At 40.0% G+C, this 20,974-nt stretch overlaps 2 protein-coding genes across 3 annotated transcripts in view; one reads left to right on the top strand and one right to left on the bottom strand.

Moving 5' to 3' along the window:
* rbks (ribokinase) overlaps positions 1-17,751 on the top strand; it is a 39,759-nt gene extending 22,008 nt beyond the window's left edge. For both annotated transcript variants that reach the window (XM_061062691.1, XM_061062692.1), the window contains exons 8-9: positions 7,447-7,635; positions 17,058-17,751. In XM_061062691.1, coding sequence (XP_060918674.1) covers positions 7,447-7,635; positions 17,058-17,231 — 363 coding nt within the window. In that variant the 3' untranslated portion in view covers positions 17,232-17,751. The remainder of the gene's footprint in view (positions 1-7,446; positions 7,636-17,057) is intronic.
* Positions 17,752-17,803: 52 nt separating this feature from the next.
* Positions 17,804-20,059, bottom strand: mrpl33 (mitochondrial ribosomal protein L33). The gene is made up of 4 exons (XM_061062694.1): positions 19,931-20,059; positions 19,634-19,652; positions 19,440-19,546; positions 17,804-18,240 (listed from the first exon to the last, which is right to left on the bottom strand). The coding sequence occupies exons 1-4, from the start codon at positions 19,950-19,952 to the stop codon at positions 18,191-18,193; spliced, it is 198 nt and encodes a 65-aa protein (XP_060918677.1). The 5' UTR covers positions 19,953-20,059; the 3' UTR covers positions 17,804-18,190.
* Between the last annotated feature and the right edge of the window lie 915 nt (positions 20,060-20,974).

The following is a 20,974-nucleotide window of genomic DNA, read 5'->3' as shown; positions in this document are numbered from 1 at the left end:
TCCTCGGGGATAAAGTGGATGTGAGTTTGCCCGGGAGCTTGTATTTGATGTGGTGATGCAGGGTGGAGAGGAGCTGCAGCCAGGTGTGGGGACATGAAAGGGAGAGTTGACGAAAGCACAACATGTCTTCTGTTTTCTTTTAAAGAGTGTCAGGTCACGAAGGAACAGTCATGTTATATATGATGCAGTATGCAAGGTGGGCAAAGGACACAGAATTATTCCAAACTTTGGCCGGTGAAATTAAAATCTGCAGTCAGATTTCATGCAATGCAAAAAAGAAAACAAGGAGAATTAAAAAAAATGCATTTCTTTGTTAATCACAAGTTGAAAGCAGCATTCATCATTTACTGATGGTAACATATGATAGTGTGTTAGTACTTGTGCAGTGTTTGGTAACAGTTGGTTGGTTTGTTTGCTGGTTTTCATTCTTGTTTTAAGTTCATAGTGTAAAAAGAAAAAAAACACCTGCAGTAGTGAGCAACGCTGTTTGTGTGTCAGTGGTGCAGCTTCAAAAATCTGTAGTTCTCTCTGCACTTCTACCTAATGTTATCATGCACCGTGTAGTCCAGTGGTCAAGAAGAACGACGCGCTCGCTCAGCTTTGAGTTCTCATCATAATCTTTGCTTGTATTACAAACTGATTTTTCAAACCAGAGTGTCCGGCCTGCAACATGCAACAGAGCGAGACTGAAGCTGCAGCTGATGCATCCTGGTACATGTAGTCACTGCTAGCACAGCTGAGTGAGCTGGAGAACTAAAGGCTTTCTCTGAACAGCATTAAACTGCTTCTAGTTAAGCGTTAATTGACAAAATATTGAATTATTCCTTTAATCATGTAGGTACTATCAGTATTACTCTGATCAAATATGAGTGCCTGATTTGAGGGAAATCATTCCTTCTCTTAGAACAGGCTTTAAAATAGTTGTTGAATGGACATCTTACATTACCAAAAAGTGAGATGGGTGCTTTTTTCCTTATTTGAGAGGACAGTGGATAGAGGAAAACTGGGGAGAAAGAGTAACGGTATATGGACTTGGGCTTGTAAAGCACTTTTCTAGTCTTCTGACTACTCAAAGCTCTTTTACACCGCAGGTCACACCTACACATTCACACACTGATGGTAGAGGCTGCTGAGTAAAGAGTCCATCAGTATTAACTCATCCATTCATACACATTCACATTGTGGAAGAATCTGGGGTTAAGTGTCTTGCCGAAGGTCACATTGATATGTAGCTATAGGGATCTAACCCCCCAGCCTCCGGTTGAGAAACGACCGACTCTACCACTGAGCCACAATCCCCTAGAGTGAGAAATGACATGCAGGTAAGGAGCCGGACTTGAACCCGAGCCATCTGCTCAGAGAACTAAAGCCTCTGTACATCAGGCGAGAATTAACTGCTAGGCCAACTGCGCTTGGAACACTTAACACTTTGTTAAACAATAATTATACTGAAAATAAAAAGTCATAGTCATAATGTAAAACTTACAGATATAATGTATTAAAGTAGGCAGAGCTCATCATTTAGAATGTATTTCTTTCCCCCCTTTATTTGATATATTTTATTATTTATAAAAGTATAGTTGTTTATTTAGTAGAGTTAAAACTTGAATTACTGGCCTGGGTATTTGTTTACTTCAGTCTTTAAAATTACCTGGTCTTTATTTAGGACGGGCACCAACACGAGACGGGCCTATACTTCGATTTCCAAACCAAAGTGGTGCACAGAAAAGATGTGAAAGATTATGAAATTAACCAATATTCAACAGTGTTCACTATTTGAATATGGTTAAAAAAATTAAATTAGAAATCAATCATTTGATCTGGCTTTGTACGACTGCCTGAGCCCATGCATGCCAACCTGCTGCACGGCTTTTTGTACCTGTGTTTTTGATCTGCAGACTAGTCCAACATTCAATGAAGACTGGCCTCTGATTAAGACCTTAATCCTTTATTTGTCAAAACTTGCAGCAACACCAGGCTCGTAAAGAGGACTGGGCCTTAAATTGGGTTGGGCTTTTATTTGGAGTTTTTCAGTATTTTTAATATTTACGACGGTGTCACCTAACTCACAGCCTCCTCACTAGTTTATGTGTGGTCAAGATAAAATACATATACAAACATGATGCTGTGTTGAGTTTACGTCCTGTCCTCTGACTGTAAAAGCTTCTTCATGAAGCTGCTGTACCCTTTTGAATCTTTGTAATGGGATTCCACACACATTGTCTGTCCCTGGTGACTCACACTGGAGTGTTTCTCATCCATTCAACAGAGAGCTCATTAAAAACCTGAAAGTTCCTGATTATTGAACGTGTGTCAAGAAAATGTGTAAAAGTTTCTGTTAGATAGACAGGAGACAACTTTTCTTCTAAACACGCCTCGTGAAATAATGTCCCTCATTTTACAGGAACAAGAGTGAGACACCCCGTCAGTAAAAAGTGTTAAACTGTAAAAATAAAAATGTAAATATACAAAATGACGCTAATAACAACAAATTGTTTTCCACGCTTTGGCGATTTGCCTAAACGTATATATTTCTGTAAACAGAGCCAACATGTCAACAGCTTTGTGCTGCATATGCTTTAAAATATCGATGCTGTTTCTGTGTGTGTGTGTGTGTGTGTGTGTGTGTGTGTGTGTGTGTGTGTGTGTGTGTGTGTGTGTGTGTGTGTGTGCTTGATAAGCAGATACACACAGACAGACAGCGAGAGAGACATAATTCCACGTTCTCATATATTCTGGTACTCAGGGGGAGGTAGATTGATTCCCTGCCCTGGTGTGAAGCCGATGACTAACAAAACGGCTCTTTTTCTCTCTTGGCATCCGACAGCTCCGGGGTGGCTGCGGGCTCTGAAAAGCACCGATACACTCTGCGGTTTATTTTTGAACTGTCCAAGGTCATTGTTCACTTTGACAGATCACAAAAAAGCAAGGGAGGTGGATCGGATCCTCTCAGACCCCCTTATTCAACGCAAGCATGAGCCGTGACGCGACCCTCCCATGTAGGGCTCTAGCTGGCACACATTCCCCACAGGTGTGTGTGTGTGTGTGTGTGTGTGTGTGTGTGTGTGTGTGTGTGTGTGTGTGTGTGTGTGTGTGTGTGGTCTCACTATGCCATGCTCAGGCTAAGGGGTAAAGAGGAGGGGAGAACGGGGGGGGGGGGGGGGGGGCTTAAGGATAACAAAGTGCAGACCCTCTTTGATCCTCAGCCCACATAGTCGGCTGAAGTGCTTTATAGAGAGGGGAATTATCTTTGATGTCCACCTGAGGAGCTCACAGGCCAACATTGATCCTGGTCTCTGTCACCCCCCTGATCTAAAAGTGCTCACGCACACTTTCACAGAAGCACGCGAGCTGCAAAATAAAGCACCACTTTCTCTCTGTTGTGGTTTTTAGACGCTCGTTTGTTTTCCACGTTGTTAGGTGAAGCGTCTTTAAGGCACAGCTTTGTGAGCTGTTCCTCACACTGGAGAAAGTCTGTGTGGTTAACTAGCGCAAAAAAAAAAAGCTAATGACAATTAACACTGGATAAGTTCATGAAAAATATAATACAACTTTTTTGAAAGAAAAAAAAATTGTAATGCTTGTTTACATAAAATAGAACTTTATTTGTCCACAATGAAGAAAATTGTCTTTGGCTTCAAAAAACAAAAACATGATGACAAACACGACAACATTCAAATACAGCAAGAAACCAAAAGAGCGCCTGAAGTCCTCGACAACATGTAGAAATAAATGGCTGGGAGGTGTTGCACCCAGCAGAATAACTCAATTCATCATGACACTTTTAAATTAAATTAAATGGACTTCTCTGAACATTTAATAATAAAAATCAGTGATCAGTTCTTGTGAGTGCTGCAGCGCTCGAGCTCGTCTTCAGAGCAGTCAGGGTGAGAGAAAAAGAGAGAGTGTGTGAGGAGGTTTAAGAAGTAATGCTACAAATGTCTTTATTCCCTTTATGTGCCAAGCAGGTAGTTCACACAGGATTGTTGTAGTTTAAGATGTTAACTGAATATGACAAATAAAATGCAATAATTCAAAAAAATGAATTATTTCTCTTAAAGGACGCTGATGTAAAATGTTGTTTAAGTTGTATTTAATTATCTTTAATTCACTTCCTGTTTTTTTTTGGTTTTTTTACATCTGCTCATATCCGTTTTATATCAGTGTGATGTGAGACTTTAAATATTGTTGAGGGGGGGTCTCTCTTAAAAAATGGATTTCACTTTGTGTTTTTTATTTTATTTTTTTATTTTGTCTTCCACAAAGAAAACTTCTAAATCTAATGATTTCTAACACAGAAGTCACATTTCAGGATTTTAAACTTTGATTTTGAAAACATTTGGTTTAGTGTTTAAAAATGAGATCAACAATATCTGGTATAAAATATATATATATATTTTTCTCTTTGTTAAAGTGAAACAAATTAACTTAAATAAAAAAAATGACTTAATTTTAACATGAAAAATGAGAAAGTCTTCTCTTTAATATCTTTGATATGTCCATGTCACTGGACAGCAGTGATTTTAGGAAACATATATTGGCAGGTTATTGTGGTTTTAGTATTTGTATATTTCTATATTTAACTCTACAGTCTACATACTCGCCCAACACTCTTTAGTTCTTGTGCAGTGACAATAAAGAAATCTTATACATAGACTACACAGAGAATACAGTTGACTCACAAGAAAGCACGCGGTTACATCAAGTGTCCGTGCAAGATGTCGGGACAAGAGAATAATAATAATATTACAGAACTTTATTATTTTAGCAGTGTAAAACTAAAGTTGATAAATCAGGAGTGGAGGCGTGTACAGAGGGAAAAAAGGAACAGCAGAGATTATGAGTCTCTCAACACAGAATGAAACACACATCACACTTCCTGTTGACATCTCTTATAATACACAAATAAACTGAGCAATATATCACACAGCAAGTTCACTCATAATTACAGTTTATGTTAACATGAATACTTTTTTTAAATTTATTTTTGGGGCGTTTTTATTTGACAAGAGAGAGTAGGAAATTAGAGAGAGAGAGAGAGAGAGAGAGGGGAATGAAATGCGGGAAAGGAGCTGCAGGTTGGACGCCCACTTTGAGCTCTACAGACTTTTACATCGGCCTCCTGCACGCCAACATAAAAACATATTTATCCTTCTTTCTTTTCTATAAAGATTTTATTTTTCACGCTCTCATTTCAAAGTTTTTAATTTCCTGACACCAATTAAGAAAATATTCTAATCAAATGGTAGTTGTTTCATTCTCTGAAATACAGACATGCTTTACTCTATCTAATAAAAAAACACATTTTACACACCGCTCTACCTGACAGTATTATATTCTTTTATTCCATATCATGCCTGGTGTTGATTGAAGTGCTGTCTCACAGACACATCAGACTAAAGTACACTAATATACTAAATGCATGTGAGGGAACCATTTTAAACAGTATACAAAAAAAATGTAGCCAGCTATATAATAATGATTTTTTTGCTTTTTGTTTGTTTTTTTCCTTTATTTTGACGGGGAGCAGCCACTGAGACCGAGCTCTCCTCCCCTGCAGCGACATGAAAAATAGAAACAGAACAAATATAAACATATAGACATTTAAAAATAATGACACAGACACTGCAACACACGTTCATACTTGTAAACCGTGTAAGATTCAATGATTTCACTTTTTAAAACAGTTCCCTAAGTAGTTCAGACTCTAGATATTTAAAAAACGCTGTCTGAAACTACAGAAAGTTCTTCCACAGAACAGGTGCAGCAACAATATATTTATTCATACAAACATGAAAAATATTATACAGCAACCAATCATCATTCACAGCATGTCTTAATAAAGAAAAGACAAGTTAAAGAAAGTGGTTTCAGATGTTCCTGTTACAGCCAACAGAGTGATCTGAACTAATGGAAATGAGATTCAAAGTGTTGGTTGTAGCACACTCAAAGAGCACTCACCTCCAGGTATGTTAGTTTGAGTATGAAAAAAAGTGAATTAAAGCAGTCAGTGAATCATTCTTAAAGCTCGGGAAAATTCAGGAAATCCATTGTTTTAGTCTGAAGGGGCTGAAGTCTGTTGGCGGGCCGAGACGGTCGGAGCAAGTCATGTCAATGAGTCGTAAATAAACAATGTGGAAGAAACAGTAAAAAGAGTTTATTTTTAAAGAATATTTAAAAACTGTTTGGGATCATTGTTATCTTGTAAGAATTAATTTGAAATATATTTATGTGATAAACTTTTTTCCAGAATGTTCTCCAAAACCTCAATAATTTATAATAATAATAATAATAATCTGTGTTGGGAATAAAAACAGTCATTTTAATGTGAACAGTGTTCATGAATATAGCGGCTTTTCTGTCCTTGTTCTTGTTTTTTTTAAAACAGCTCTAGAGCGTCTTCACGCGGTCACTTCTGAGCTCTTTAAACGGGATCAGACACTATTTGTCAGCTGTTTGTTTTTTCACCTGCGTTTCAAACATACATGAACAAAACATCTCAGTGCTTGTCCCAAGAGCAGACGCTAAATCATACGGGACGGTTTATTTCTGTTCCTAGCCCCCCGGCTTCCTGTTCCAGGTACACATTTTAAAATGTAACACTTCCTGACCTGACAACTTGCTTCAATCAAACAAAAGAGACGAGCTCGACTCTGATCGTTTTGTTTGGACAATAAAAACTTTGTAGTTGAATAAAAGCCCGTAAACTCCCCTTTAAAAACCCAAAAATAATGTTGTGGCTTCTTTATATGAAGGCTGCTGTTTACTCTAAAGAGATTTTTCCTTGAAGTTGGTCAAACATCAGCTGTGGAGTCCTGCTTTGTCACCCTTTAGTCATTTTGGGGGCCGGCTCAGTGAGAGGATCTACTCTTTGAAGATGACTGCTGACGGATCCAGCTGAATCTTAAACATACTGAATGTGTTTCATGAGTCTGTCTGACCACTGTCGATGCATAATGAAGTGCTGACTCATCCCACAACAGTTAATAAGAAACAGTTAGGTGTAAAGACTTGTAATGGGCCTCTAATTAGGGACATCTTAAATCATTGTGATGTCCTAATCTGTGTTTGTTACAGGGACAAAAATCAAGCTTTTTAGTTTCCACCGGTGCAAAAAATCCAAAAATTAGGTGGTTCTTTGATCTCTTGGATCTTACACACACTCCTTTTTTTCTAGGGGGAATTTCCAAAATGCAGCTCTTTATTTATCCTACCAGTATCCCACACTGGCACTGGTTTGGCCTTATCTTTAATTTTTATTCCTAACCTCTTATTAAATCAGCTCACTGGCCTTGAAAAGAAAATTAAACGTTATAGGAAAACATTTGAAAGCAAAAGTCTCCAATTTTCACATCCTGCTAACTGAGATGAATGTTAAAATAAAGAGTATGTTCCATGTTTTAATCACACGGCTCTACATGTCTGTCGTTGTCCCTCTGCTGACAGGCCGAGCTGCTGACGGGCTCCTCGGTGGTGAACGTGGAGGACGCTCATCGAGCCGGTCGGGAGCTTCTGAAGCGAGGCTGCCGCTCGGTCGTCATCACTTTGGGACCTCAAGGCTGCGTGGTGCTCGAGGCGGAGGAGTCTGCCTCGAAACATGTTCCGACTACAGCAGTCACAGCAGTGGACACGACGGTAAACATGACACGTTTGTTCTTTTTTTTATTTTAGTGAGAAATCAAATAACCTGAACATGTTCAAACTATCATGAGAGGAGCAAAACATGACATCTCAGAGGCTTGATGATGATGATGATGATGCATTACTGTTACATGAAGTCTTCAATTATAACTTAAATTAAAAGGAGTATGTACCAGAGAAAAACAGATAATTGTTGATAATCAGCAGCCTGTATTTAGGTCTGATAATACAATATTCTCAGTTTGTGTGTCAATTTTTTAAAAATATTTAATTTCAAAATAAGATGTATAATTATTTTTGGGGCGCAGTATGGAGGTTGTAGTCCTCCAAGCGGGCGGCCCAGGTTCAAATCCAGCCTGTGGCTCCTTTCCCGCATGTCATTCCCCACTCTCTCTCTCTCTCTGATTTCCAGCTCTATCCACTGTCCTATCTCTCCATTCAAGGCACAAAAAGCCCCAAAAGAAAAATCTTAAAAGAAAAAACAAACGATGTATAATTATTTGTTATATTAATATCTTGCAGGTAGTGACATTTGTAAAGATTCTGTTGAATTTTTAACAACAACTTTAACTATTTTTACATTTTCCACACATAATAATAATAAATAACAAATTAGACTTATATAACGCTTTTCTAAATACTCAAAGACGCTTAGTTTTAATATTATTTAGTCAGGCATTGGCACAAATATTACGATGATTTTATTATTATATTTCTTATTATTATTTTTTTTACTCTTTTGGTAATATAGCACGACAAGAGAAAAAAAAAGAAAGTGAGAGGAAGACGTCAAGAGTGTGAACAAACATAAAAAGAGTGAAGGGATGATGTAGAACAGGACTGCAGAGCGGAGAGATGTCATTATGAGAGATGTTTTTATCACAATGTTTTTCGTGGTGATATTATATCGATTCATAGCCGCCAAGTATCCATATTTTTATTTTATTATTAGCAAATATGCTTTTTTTATTATTTGGGGGAGGGGTTACACAATTCAATTTGAACGAGTTGCATTGAGACTCAGGTATTGTGATCATTTGGTATCGTGGGGCCTCTGCCGATTCCCTCCCATTTCTGTGTTTTGTAACAGAAAGTTTGGAGTATCATTTTAATAAAGTTTTTTAAGTGTTAATAGCTGTTAAATTGTTTTTGCTCTTCAACCACAGCTTTAATTATTTTGACATTTTCCACTCATATTTCTCTGTTTTATACTTTAAAAAAGGTTCCTCACAGCTTTAACAGAGGAACAGATGACTTGTGAACAGAACATCCTCAGATTCCACTTTCATGTTTCATAACGACATATAGTCACACATCACTTTTTAATCTGCCCACATGACATCAGTGAAGGAGTTCCTGGTACTCTGAGCTCTAGTGGAGGTGCAGATCTGCCTGTTGCTCAAGTGGAACACTTTAAGATCATTGGGGATGTGGTGACCACCGGCTGTTTCCGCTCTCTGGTTGTAATCTCTGTAAGAGGCCACCGTCGCTCGACTCATTTCACACCGGACTCTGTGGTTTGATTTCGTCACAGGAGCGTCGACTCAATGTTTTTTGCGTTTCCTGTCTCTGAGGTTTGTTTGCGGGGCCTGTGTTCTTCTGAGCAAAGACGTCAGTGCACAGAGGTGTCGATCAGCTCTCGATTAAAGCCTTGTGATTGTTTGTGTGTAATGGATTCTTTTACTGAAGGGTTCCCTCAGGGGGCTTTTATTGTGCTGTGACTTCCCGATGCTGTTTCATCATGCTGTGTTGTACAAACTGGAACAAAAAACACTTACAAACACACAGTCATAGTTTTACATGAAAACCACATCGGAGGTTGTTAAAAGTGAGAAAGAAACAGAGACAGAGGAAGCAGTCATCAGGGGCTGTATTCACAAAGCCTCTTAAGTACTAAGAGTGGCTCCTAGTGACATCATTCTAAAATTAAAAATCTTAGAATCAAGACATTTTCTAAGAATTTCCCCTTAAAGTTAGGAATAGATCTTTGTAAAGATGAAAGTTATTCACAAAGTGTCTTAGCCCTTAAGAGAGCTTCTAAAGTGTCAAACTGTGAGGAGCAGTGAGGAGGACTTTTAACAGGATGAAGAGTTTCTCAGGATGAGGAGAAAATGTAGAAATGTTCTCCAAACAGGACATGAGGAATAATCTGTTTGAGTCAAAGTCGGCCCAACAGACAAAAATGATTCATGCAGACATTTCAATCCATCTCTGACTTTCTTCAGTACAAAGTGAGACATGCATGTTGAGTTTCTCTACATGTGGTTACCTCCACAGGTGTATCTAATCACTAATTAAGACTCTTTACCTGCTGATGTAACGATCAGCATGTGAAGAAGCTGCTGCACAAGTGAGCATCTGATATCAAACATCTTGTAGGTGTTATACTTACTTAAAGTATCACACAGAGATGATCATTTCATAGTGTTTATAATTATACAAAGTCTCACTGGATTCTTGATTGTCTCCATTTCTTGTGATTAACCAATCACAGCACTTGAAAAATTGTGTCATACCTAGCAATAGGGTCAACTACACCTCCTACACTCTCTTCTTATTTTGTAGTAACTTGTTATTAACAGCCAAATCAATGTTTTCTACACTTTTTGTTATGTGGAAAAAAAGTTTTTAAGACCACTTCTTATCAGAAACAAAAGCTGTTTTTACACATGCACTCCTGAAAATGTCTAGAATATCTCAGGACAGCCTGTGTTGGAAATCTTCCTCGAGTTTCTATTTCACACATCCCTCACGGCATGAAGCTGTGCCTGTATTCTCAGGAGGCAAGACACGACGGGAAAAAAAAGACATTACTGAAATTACAAAATGGCGAGGAAGCAAAGTCTGACACTACATGGCGGCATTTTGCCATCAGTGTAAGTAAAATACTGGGGAACAGAAATAGGTTTTATTAGTGCAGGAAAATCGCACTGGTTGCATGACATAATGTCATCATTAACACCTGCTTGCTGTGAATTTTCAGGCTCACCTAATCTTCACATTTTAGGGGGTTGGAAGGGGAAAATTCCAGTTAACGTCACGGTGAAAATTTGGCTATTTACGTTTGCACATGCAGCCTACCCAGAAAATCTATGGAAATGTCTGGGCCTGTATTCACAAACATTCTGAGGATCCTCTCAGAGAGCTCCTAACTTATCTTAAAAAGTCCTAACAAGGAGTCTTAGCCTAGGAGTGATTTAGGAACATTCTCAGAGCAACTCTGAGCGAGGAAGAGACAGAAACTTTTATCTTAGTGAGGAGGTGTAGTTGAACCCGTTGCTAGGTATGATACGTTTTTTCAGAAGCTGTGATTGGTTGATCAAAAAAAATGGGGAACAAAAAGTAAATCATAGAATCTAGTCAGACATTGTGTAATTCTGAACACTATGAAATTAGCGCCTGGATGATAATTTATAAGACGTACTTTAAGTAAGTATAGAGCCTACAAGATGTTTGATATCAGAGACTCACTTGTGCAGCAGCTTCTTCACATGCTGATCGTTACATCAGCAGGTAAAGAGTCTTAATTAGTGATTAGATACACCTGTGGAGGTAACCACATGTAGAGAAACTCAACATGCATGTCTCACTTTGTACTGAAGAAAGTCAGAGATGATTAAAATGTCTGCACAAACTTCTAATACATAGTGTATGTTCAGGAAAAAAACTTGAATCTTAAATCTTTGTTCGGCAAAAAAAAGACACAATATTATTGGCCAAACAATAAATATATCAGTTTAGGCTCTACTCCACAGTGACTGCAGCTGAACTAAACAGCAGCGTGCTCACGTTGGCATCTCAGGAACAAAGGTCCCGCTTTCTTAAACCGAGTGTGACCTCTTCCTCCGTGCTCCAAAAAATTTTGCAAAAAAGCAGACACAAACATCTTATTCAACCTTATTCACCGTCTTCAATCTCCCCGCTTCCCAATAGCCCCCAAGGAGAACTTACCCGCCAGCCCCTGTCCTCCCCCCCTTTTCCTCTCCCATGACTCACCTCTTGGGCCTGCATCAGTCAGCAGAAAGCTGTGGTCGCGCCTGCTGCAACCCTACGCCCCCTCTCTCTCTCTCTGCACACACACTCTCACCCCCCGCCCCCCGTTCTTTGATGGGCCCATAAATTCAGGAGTGTTTAACTCTTTTGGACATCATAATCCCTCTTCCAGTAAGGCCCTTTCTTTTTTTTTTTTTTTTTTTTTACTGGAGAGAGGGAAAAAAACCTGGTTGTTATCTAGCTCATTATTCACTCGTCTGCGTCTCTTCTGGTAACACCGGCCTCTTTAGTTAGGATTACTTTTGTGTTATTACAGATCATAGATCGTGTGTTTTTAACTCTCTAGCAGCAGTGACACACTTGTGAGGAGCACTAGGATCTCTAGTTGTACAAGTAATGGACTGTGAACTGAGGCTGTATTCTAAGGATGCAATTCTTCGATATCAACACGATGAGTCACTTGCGGTTTTCTCGCTATTTTAGCTAGGCTACTGTTCTGCCGGGGCGCCGCAGGTGGCATAACCCCTCTACTGATCTCAAACAAACAACTTTGACATTTTTATATGGATGCATTTCTCTACTTCTAGGAAATAAATCTTTCTGTTTGATTGATGAGCCGGGGGTTACTGATGCGCCAACACAGCGGCTACATGACTTAGCTTCTTCCTGAGTGTTGCTATTTCATCATGGGCTTCTCCTGCAGCTGTCTGAATAACACATTTTTGTAAACGGCACGAGCAATTATCGGCTGAGTCAGGATGGTGAATCTGGATGACAAAGCACATCCACTCATCTACTGTGGGTCTCCCCCCCATCCCTCCCTCTTTTATCCAGTTGTCTTAAAATTGAGTACAGGCTTCCCTCACGTAGATCAGAGCCTTAGCTGTTTAGTGTGGACAGTCAGATGAGGCGCACACACAGCCCCATCAGGACTTGGGTGGCCTCAGTTTCCACTTCTCCGGGAGGTCCACTGTGTAGGAGCAAGAGGGTAGACAGTGCTGTCTAAAAACCAGACATTACAGCTGCTCGGTGGGTCTGGACCGTTTCAATTATTCCCAGTCTTCTCCTTCGACTGAAGTAACAATTGTATGATTCCTTCCTGGAAGCCAAAGGATAGGGGATACCTCCTGAGTGTTGCATTCCTGCACTCTGCAAACTGTGAGCCAGCATGACACAACAAGAAAGAAAAAAAAAAAAGAAAGTGCCACATCACCATGTTTTAATGGAGTGCACATTGCTGCTGCAGCTGTGTAGCAACCCAGATGTTCGGCCGGTTCCTGTGCCAGTGCAGGCATGTCCGTGTTTTATACAAAAAGGGTGAAAGAGGACTAAGACAAAAGCGCTGCGGATGGATCAAAGATGTGAGAGCCATAATTGCTCCAATTAAGTGTGATTTTTTTTTTTTTTTAAATCTCTGAATCCTCCTCCCTCGTCGCTTCAGCCGAGCAGTTCGCCCCGGCTGTTTTTTTTTTTTGTTTTTTTTAACGAATCTTTCTGGGAGCTTCCGGACATGGAAGCCGCTGTGAGTCATCGCTGCCCCTTTAGTTGTTGGTCTTTGCTCTCCCCAGGGTGCCTTTCATTGACAAAGGCTGTAGGCTTCAGGAGTTAACGGCACATCGCTCCATCTGTCATATCAGGACGGGGAGGCAAGATCGCAGGAGGCCCTCTGAGGGAGAGATACAGTCACAAGTCCGGGGGAAGGCAGACTCTTGCTCTTTCTGAGTTTCTGCATTTTCCTACAGTTTTTTTAGGTGTTTTTTTGTGTCTGGTGCTCGTTGCTGCTGTGGTGTGTCTGCACTGCACTTTACAAAGATCACCTGTCAATCAAAGCGTGTGGGCGCTTCTACTCTCTTTGTCCCTGGATTTCTTCTCTTGATGGACTTCTCATTTTCTGTATGCCTTCTTTTGTTGTTGTCTATACAGCCATGGCGGTTATTGCTTGCATGCAATAACTTATTCAATTTTTACTTCCATTTATTCTAAACACACAGCACTCATGCTGCTGTCAGACGCACTAGAGAAAGGTCAACTCCCTGGAGTGTTGTCAGTGAAAGCCAAATACAGAAGCAAATAGAAAGCTTTCAGTGGCTCTAGGTTTGATCGCAGGAAGTCACACAGAACAACCAAGTTCCCTGACTCTCTGGTGAGGACTTCCTTAAAACACACTTTGTTAATCTGGAAAGCTTCTTGCCGACTCATCTGCCATCCTAATTTCTAACTCCAGTGTGAGTACCAGAGGAGAGCAGGCAGAGGAGCAGCACGGAGGTCAAGACGCGGCGTACAGAGCAGAACCAGTAAGAGCATCAAGGCTCATCCACGGCGAGCGCTTGTGTCGTTTGATTGACAGGCCTCCAGATTTAACCTTCACCAAACTGTGTCGAGGGCGGCGGTGGCGCGGCTGAAGGGGGAAGCGCTTGTCAGCCTCGTTGAGCTTCATTGACTGGATCGAGTAGCGTCACATGCCAGTCTCAGAGAGTGAGATGTTGTTAGTAAGACCAGAGGAAGGTTGGACAGCCAAGTAGTGGAAAAGTAGAGATCATAAGTACAGGGTCCTGTTTTGTCACAACTTCAATAGACGTGGATTTGCTTACAGGAAACAACAATCAAAATGATCCAAAATGTATCGGCTACAGAGCCAGATGACTCCCTCAGGAGTTAGTCGAGACACAAACTGGGGGGTGGGGATTATTATTATTACAGTAAACGTTGGGAGGAGGCAGAGAGGGACGACCTGCAGCAAAGGGCCGAGGTCAGGTTTGAACCCCCGGACGCTGCAATGAGGACTAAAGCCTCTGTACACGGGGTCATGACAGAACCACTCGACTACTTGGCACACCAGATTTTTTGACAAGTCAAGATTCAGGAAGTAGATTTTTTTTATCTTGTCTTCTTGATATTTTTTTTTTTTAGATCCATAAAAGTACAAATATATATGTATGTTTTTATATTTATGCAGGGATTATTCATTAAGAGTCTATGAACCTTGAGAAAAAATACATTTTTAAGATTTTTTAGAAATGACAGAATTTTAAGCAATTCTCTGAAAGACGACAAAATGTCCAAGAGATACGGAGAGATATTGACATTTTTCAGAGAGTTTTCATCACTAATATTTCTGTATTGCAACTAAAGGGCATTTCATTTCAACTGAAGTATTCTGCTGCGTTTCCACTTCTCCATCAAATTGTCAGTTGTATTGACTTTGAAGTGTAAGCTAGAATAAGACAGGAAAATGTGATTTCCTTAACAGCTGATCATCTTCTCGTTATTTCATTTATTTTAACATCCTGGTATTCTCTTCAGACTTTTACTCTGAAAAGAAAAGAATACAGGTCTGAGCATTCTGCTTCTCAGAGATGATTGACAGTTGATTTTTAGCAGCTTTAGTCGTTATTACTAAGTGTTCAGAAACCTGTTTCAGCCACACCCTGTTGTAGTGTGGCGAGACGTAATGCTTGTGCTGACAGGGATTGGTCAAAGATTAGTTCACAGGTGATCCAAAAACAATCATTAAATAAAAGCATGTGCAAAAAGAAGGATTGATTTCCAAACAGGCGGAGGTTTTTTTAAATTTCTTATTAACTAATCCGATAATTGGACCTAGCCTCTTTATGGTTGTGTGCTTTATGGTTGGTCACTCACATCAGTTCCCATCAACACCCCCACTGAAGAGTCGTGTCATCGTTTCAACCCGCAACCTGTGAGCTGGGAGCGAGGCCAGAGCCAAACCAGTGAGGCTGCTTCACCAAACACTTATTTCCAAATGTTGCCCGGCCCAGCTACCAGACAGGAGACATAAACACAGCATGGCTTCAAACATGGAAATCCAGCGGGCCTGTGAAATGTTTCGGCTCTGATCTCACTCTTTCCAGCATCCCCTGCAGTCCGGGCCAGGAGTCACACCAGTGGCATGCACTGGAAGGATGTCTGATGCAATAATGGCTTTATGTGATGTCAGAAGTCAAATCACGGCCCCTTTTCTGTCTTCCTACTTAGCCTGTATCTAACATCTGCTTTATCAAGAAATGCTGACAAATTCTATGTTGTCTGGACCCTGCCCTTCAGCCGCCCCGTCTACCACAGACCCTCTTTGACCCTCCTTTCCCCCCCCTCCTGTCAGTCAAGGGGAATGGCCTGCTTTGCCCTGTTGAGGTCACTCTTAGGGTTTTTGTTGCATGCCCCATGTCGCTGAATCATCCCGTCACAGCCGACAACCTTTCCTCAAACAAAAGAGTTACTTTAGGGTTTGGGGGGGTGAGGGAGGGGTTTATGGAGGTGTTCAGAGTGCATTGAACTCTTTCGAGAGCCACAGTGATGAGTAATGGAGCGGGCTTGTGAGAACCAGTGTCGGTGGGGTGGGGTGGGGTGGGGGGGGGGGGGCATTTGTGGTTAAACATGAGCGTGTCGCCACATACCATTGTGCCTTTTCCCATCAGCAATCCCCAACCACCCACACACCCCCCACCGCCCCCTCCTTTCCACCGCGTCCTGTTCCATGCACAAAAACCCCTCCAGGGCGTGGACGCCACATTCCATCTCTATCAATAGATGAGGAGGGAGAATCTCTGATTTATCTGTTCACAGATAGCCAAAAAGCAGAGCTGCTGGCAGTTCTGGTGAAGCCGCTGATGTGTGATCAGAGCGGCCGTGTGCTTCTCAGCTGATAAAGTGTTTTTATTACGTTTGTTTCTTTGCTTTTTGATTGAAAAGAAACAAATACATCAAACTTAAATAATGAATAATGTCTTCAACAATAAAGTGGATTATACAGTTACAGTATAATTAGCTGTAAGCTTTTCAGAATCAACTTGTAGAGATTTGCACATCATGTGATCAGACACATAAACATGAAAGAAAACCTTCAGTGTGTTTGAGTGTCATTTAAACAATAGACGACAGTATTTAAATAAGAATCTGATGGTAACTTTTTATACACCTGACAGTCAACAGATTAGTTCATGCTCTCTGGTCTGTCTTAATGTCTGAGAGGAAAATATTTTCTGGACATATTTGCAATGTAACAGTCTCTCGCAATGACAATGAACGCACTGAACTGTGCTGGCCTCATGACTGTGATTAACACCCGTAATACAGATGTTACTCTGACACACAGTAATAATTCAATCACTCATTACTAAGTAGTTCAACTTCAGGAAGCAGGGCAAGACTTAATAAACAGCTGGCAAATACCACAGCACCCCCTACTGTTGACACTTTAAGAACAAAATCCTCATCCTTTTTATACCCATCTTTTTAAACCTATGTAGTTTTAAAGTTGAATGTGTCGCTTTCCCCTTACACTCAAATTGCAGCTCACCGAGGTTTTTACGATCCTGCCGAGTGTGATCACACGCAGAGGAACTGATTGGGTGAAATTTAATAAAGCGCTGTTGTAATTTATTTGATTTTTTTCTTGCTCACAGGGTGCAGGAGACAGCTTTACTGGAGCGCTGGCCTTTTACATGGCTCATTATCCCACAATGCCTCTGGAGGAGATGGCACGCAGAGCCAATCAGGTGGCAGGAGTGAGCGTGCAGGCGGTCGGCACGCAGGCGTCCTACCCGCTCAGGAAGGACCTACCGGCTGAACTGTTGTAAGAATCATTGAGTAGACCCCAGTGTCAGGCTGAAGTTGAAGACTTGCAGTAGTGCGACATATTCACTGTCATCATGTCAAGAATGCGAGGGGGCGTGAGACTGCAGGGCATGATTACAGAATCCTCTTCCTCTTCTTTTTTTTCCCACAAATGGGTCTTATTCTGAGATTGAAGTTCCTGTTCAAGAACTTTGAATAAATTCTACTTGTATTTTTTGTTGGTGTTGTAAAAAACTGCAACTTCACATCCCCATTACAATGACTGTTTGACATTTAAACCACTAAGGAACAGTATCTCTACATAGAGGTCTGCAGAGGGAGCTTCTTCAGGCCCCTTGTCAAGACTTTCAGGAGGTCTTGTTGAGCTAAGTCTAATTGAAATGAAATAACAAGATTCTTTGGAGAAGACTTAGAATGAACCACATGATGATCAACATAATATAATTTGACATATTGTAACATAAATGGTGCCTTTGTCATTTGACAGTTATTCTTTTTTTGACCTTGTTTTTTTGACTTTGCTTGTTTCAACACATAATTGACTTCATTATTTAATAATCATACTGTACTCAGATCATATTCCTCGAATGGTTTAATTACAGGAAACAAGAACAACATTTCACTGCACCTTCAGTTACTTCATAACTTAACATCTTTAGATCAAGACTGCTGTGGTGTCCTAAATAAACAGCTTCTCTTATGACAACAGAAGTTGTGTCTTATTTAAAGCCGGTGGTGATGAAGACTTTGTTGAAGATCGCGCCAGGTCTGCTTCATGCTGAAGTCGTGAAGTACCGAGAGTAGGAGCCTTTGGACACATCCAGGAAGAAAATCCTCAGAAAACGTGTCAGTCCAGACTGACGACACACTTTAGAATAATCCATGACGGTATAAAAAAAAAAAAGAAAACAGTCTATTTGAACCGAGCAGGTTTACATTGTCCGTGTACTTGGGTGCATTATTAAATAGATTTGATTTTCCTCTTCTCAAAAAACAGGACGTGCTTGTTCACTGCAAAGACAGAAAACAAAAAAAGAGAACATCGTTTAATTTGTAATTTAAAGGTGAATCAAAACGTTTTACATTTTAAGTTTGAGCAACTTACTGGAGTTGAACACTTGTCTTACTTCTAAACCACACAGACAAATTCTGATGACACTTTGATAATAATCACTGGACTGTCAGACATTACAATACATTATCTAACAGATATAAACTCTAAACCACCTTTGCATTGCCAGTTTAGATACTTTAACCTGGCCGCACCAGAAGCATGATCTTCAGGTTTGACTTCTTACATCATTAAGATTGCTCTAATTACTTTTCTTGCTACAAAAACTGATGTGCAACTTGCAACACATCTTTAAAGTTGCAATTATTTCATCATTTCATATTTATCTCATCACTGAAGCTGTACTCTACTCTTTTCCTGTCCAAATTATTTGTGATTAGAAATGATCTGGACTAAATCTGCCTCCTGCTAACAGGAAAGAAGCTAGGTCTAAGCCTGTGGGACGTTTTCTGATAGTTATTTTTAAGATCACCTACTTTTAGGCTTAACATTAGGTCTTCACAAGACGACAAAGAGCACATCTAACTTTGGGCCGAATGAAAACTTTTTTGAGACATGTATATGCACATGACAAGGTATTACATTACTTATGGTAGCAAATCCAAATGTTGGTGCTTGCCAATATTTCATGTAGAAAAAAGAATAATGCCCCCAAAAAGACACAAAATACTTTCTACTTGACAAATTACCTTCAATGACTACATTTTCAAAAACTGCTTACTCTGCGATTAGGGACGATTACCAGGTTAGAAAATGAAGACAAAATAAAATCTACATGTAATATGTTATCTTCTGATTCTTACAGACAAATGCACAGTGAGTCAATGGTGTTTCCAGGATTTTCCAGGTCGTCCCAGGTTCATAAGCTCCAATTTGGGTCGTGGATGACCTTTCTGCTTTAAAAGTTTCACTAAATGAGGTCAGGACTTTCCCTTTACATTCAATAGAAGAATACAGAATATTCAACCACTTGTGCTTTGGATGCTGTTTTGCATATTTACTGCTTTTAACAAGTTGTATGCTTGATTCTAATACGCTGGAATTCAAGGTTCAAACCCTGGTGGCTTGTTAACAACATTAACAACAAGCTGGTGTTCGTGTACATGTTTCCATCTGCAGAGCATGAACCATGTCTCACCAAATGGATCATGTTTCCGCAGCACCAGTTTTTCTCTGAGCCGGTTCCTCTTGGTGTTGAAGAAGAAGCCTGTCCCTGCAGCGCTCACCATCTGAACCAGGATGGTCCTGAGAAGAGGAAACATCAGTGAGTGACTCTTCAAAACACCATCAATCACACAAGTCATACACATCTGTTCAACTCTGTTCACTTACTTTGATTTAGCCTTGGCCACTGAGAAAGACACAGAGCAAAGAATATGTATTATAATCATTAATAACTAATAAGAGTATCACGTAAATACCTAGTGACTCATAACACTTTGATCTTTTAATGAAGGAGATTTAGAGCAGTACAAAGTAAACTAGAGAACTACAGAATTAAGTAAACAGGCTAACGTTAGCAGGCTAGCAGCTAACCACGAAATATACATTAATAAGAGTATCACGTAAATACCCAGCGTGGACAAAATGAGCTCTACTAGAAGTAAACACACTCATTAAAATACTTACGATTGGCGGTGGTGAGAAACATTTTGTAGACTTTAAACTACAATCAATAAACCGTGTTAGAGCATAACAACGATAGCCAGGGTAAGTCACATTGAGAGGTGTGTGTTTGTACCACCGGGTCAACAAGCACTTCCGGGTCCTCTTAAAGGAGCCGTGCACTTATTCGTAACCTTTTCAAAGCAGTGTCATTCAATATCACATAAATACCACTAGATTTTAAATGAACTGAGTATACGCACTATAGTTGAAAATGACTCGGACCCTCGTTGGATTAATATCTAAATGTTAACCAATCAATCTTCACTTTTTTGTCACACTCATTCATGGCATTAATCTATTCAATAAATAACAACATGACAATGGCAAGTGAAAGCTGTTTTCTACAAATGTCAAAGAGACAAAACACAAATGCAAGCATAAAGCTGAACAAAAGGTTTATGTGGGAGCCAGACAGAAGTGGTCAGTGACTAAAAAACAATGTGGACAAAGTCAAAATGATCAGGCTGCAGAGTCGGCAAAGTGAGCAAAGTTACATTCATGAAAACAGATTGCTGGATATGCAATGATACAATCTTTGGAGCAGTGACTGAATTTTCACAGAAAAATTGGACAATTTTACCCAGGAATTAGAAGACATAGTAAACTGGGTGAAGATATGTATTACGTAATGGAGCTTGTGGATAAAGGTGACTCTTTTTGACCCATGTACAATAACTGATTAGTTATATTTTGCCCCTGGCCTCCTTGTAAAGGGCGTTTAGACCCTGTGGGTTGTGATTGAACATAAAAAGTGACTTGTGCAAATTTAATCAGATTCACCTTATCTCAGATTATTTAAATATATATTCGTGCTCCAACAGCAGTCCTTATTTTGGTCGTTCAAAAACAATCTGGTGTTTGTCAAAATATTTTTTCCCAATATAGGGGGGAAAAAGAGGCATTGACCGTGTCGTAAAACACAACTCCAACCGACAGCATAACAGCAACAGGATGCACGTGATTCTGACCTCTCTTAATTCATATTCCTATCATTTTTTGTGTATT

Source organism: Labrus mixtus, chromosome 18 (assembly GCF_963584025.1).
Source record: "Labrus mixtus chromosome 18, fLabMix1.1, whole genome shotgun sequence".
NCBI classification, from domain to species: domain Eukaryota; kingdom Metazoa; phylum Chordata; class Actinopteri; order Labriformes; family Labridae; genus Labrus; species Labrus mixtus.
The sequence above is the reverse complement of the archived record's forward strand: the minus strand, read 5'-3'. Positions and strand labels throughout refer to the sequence as shown.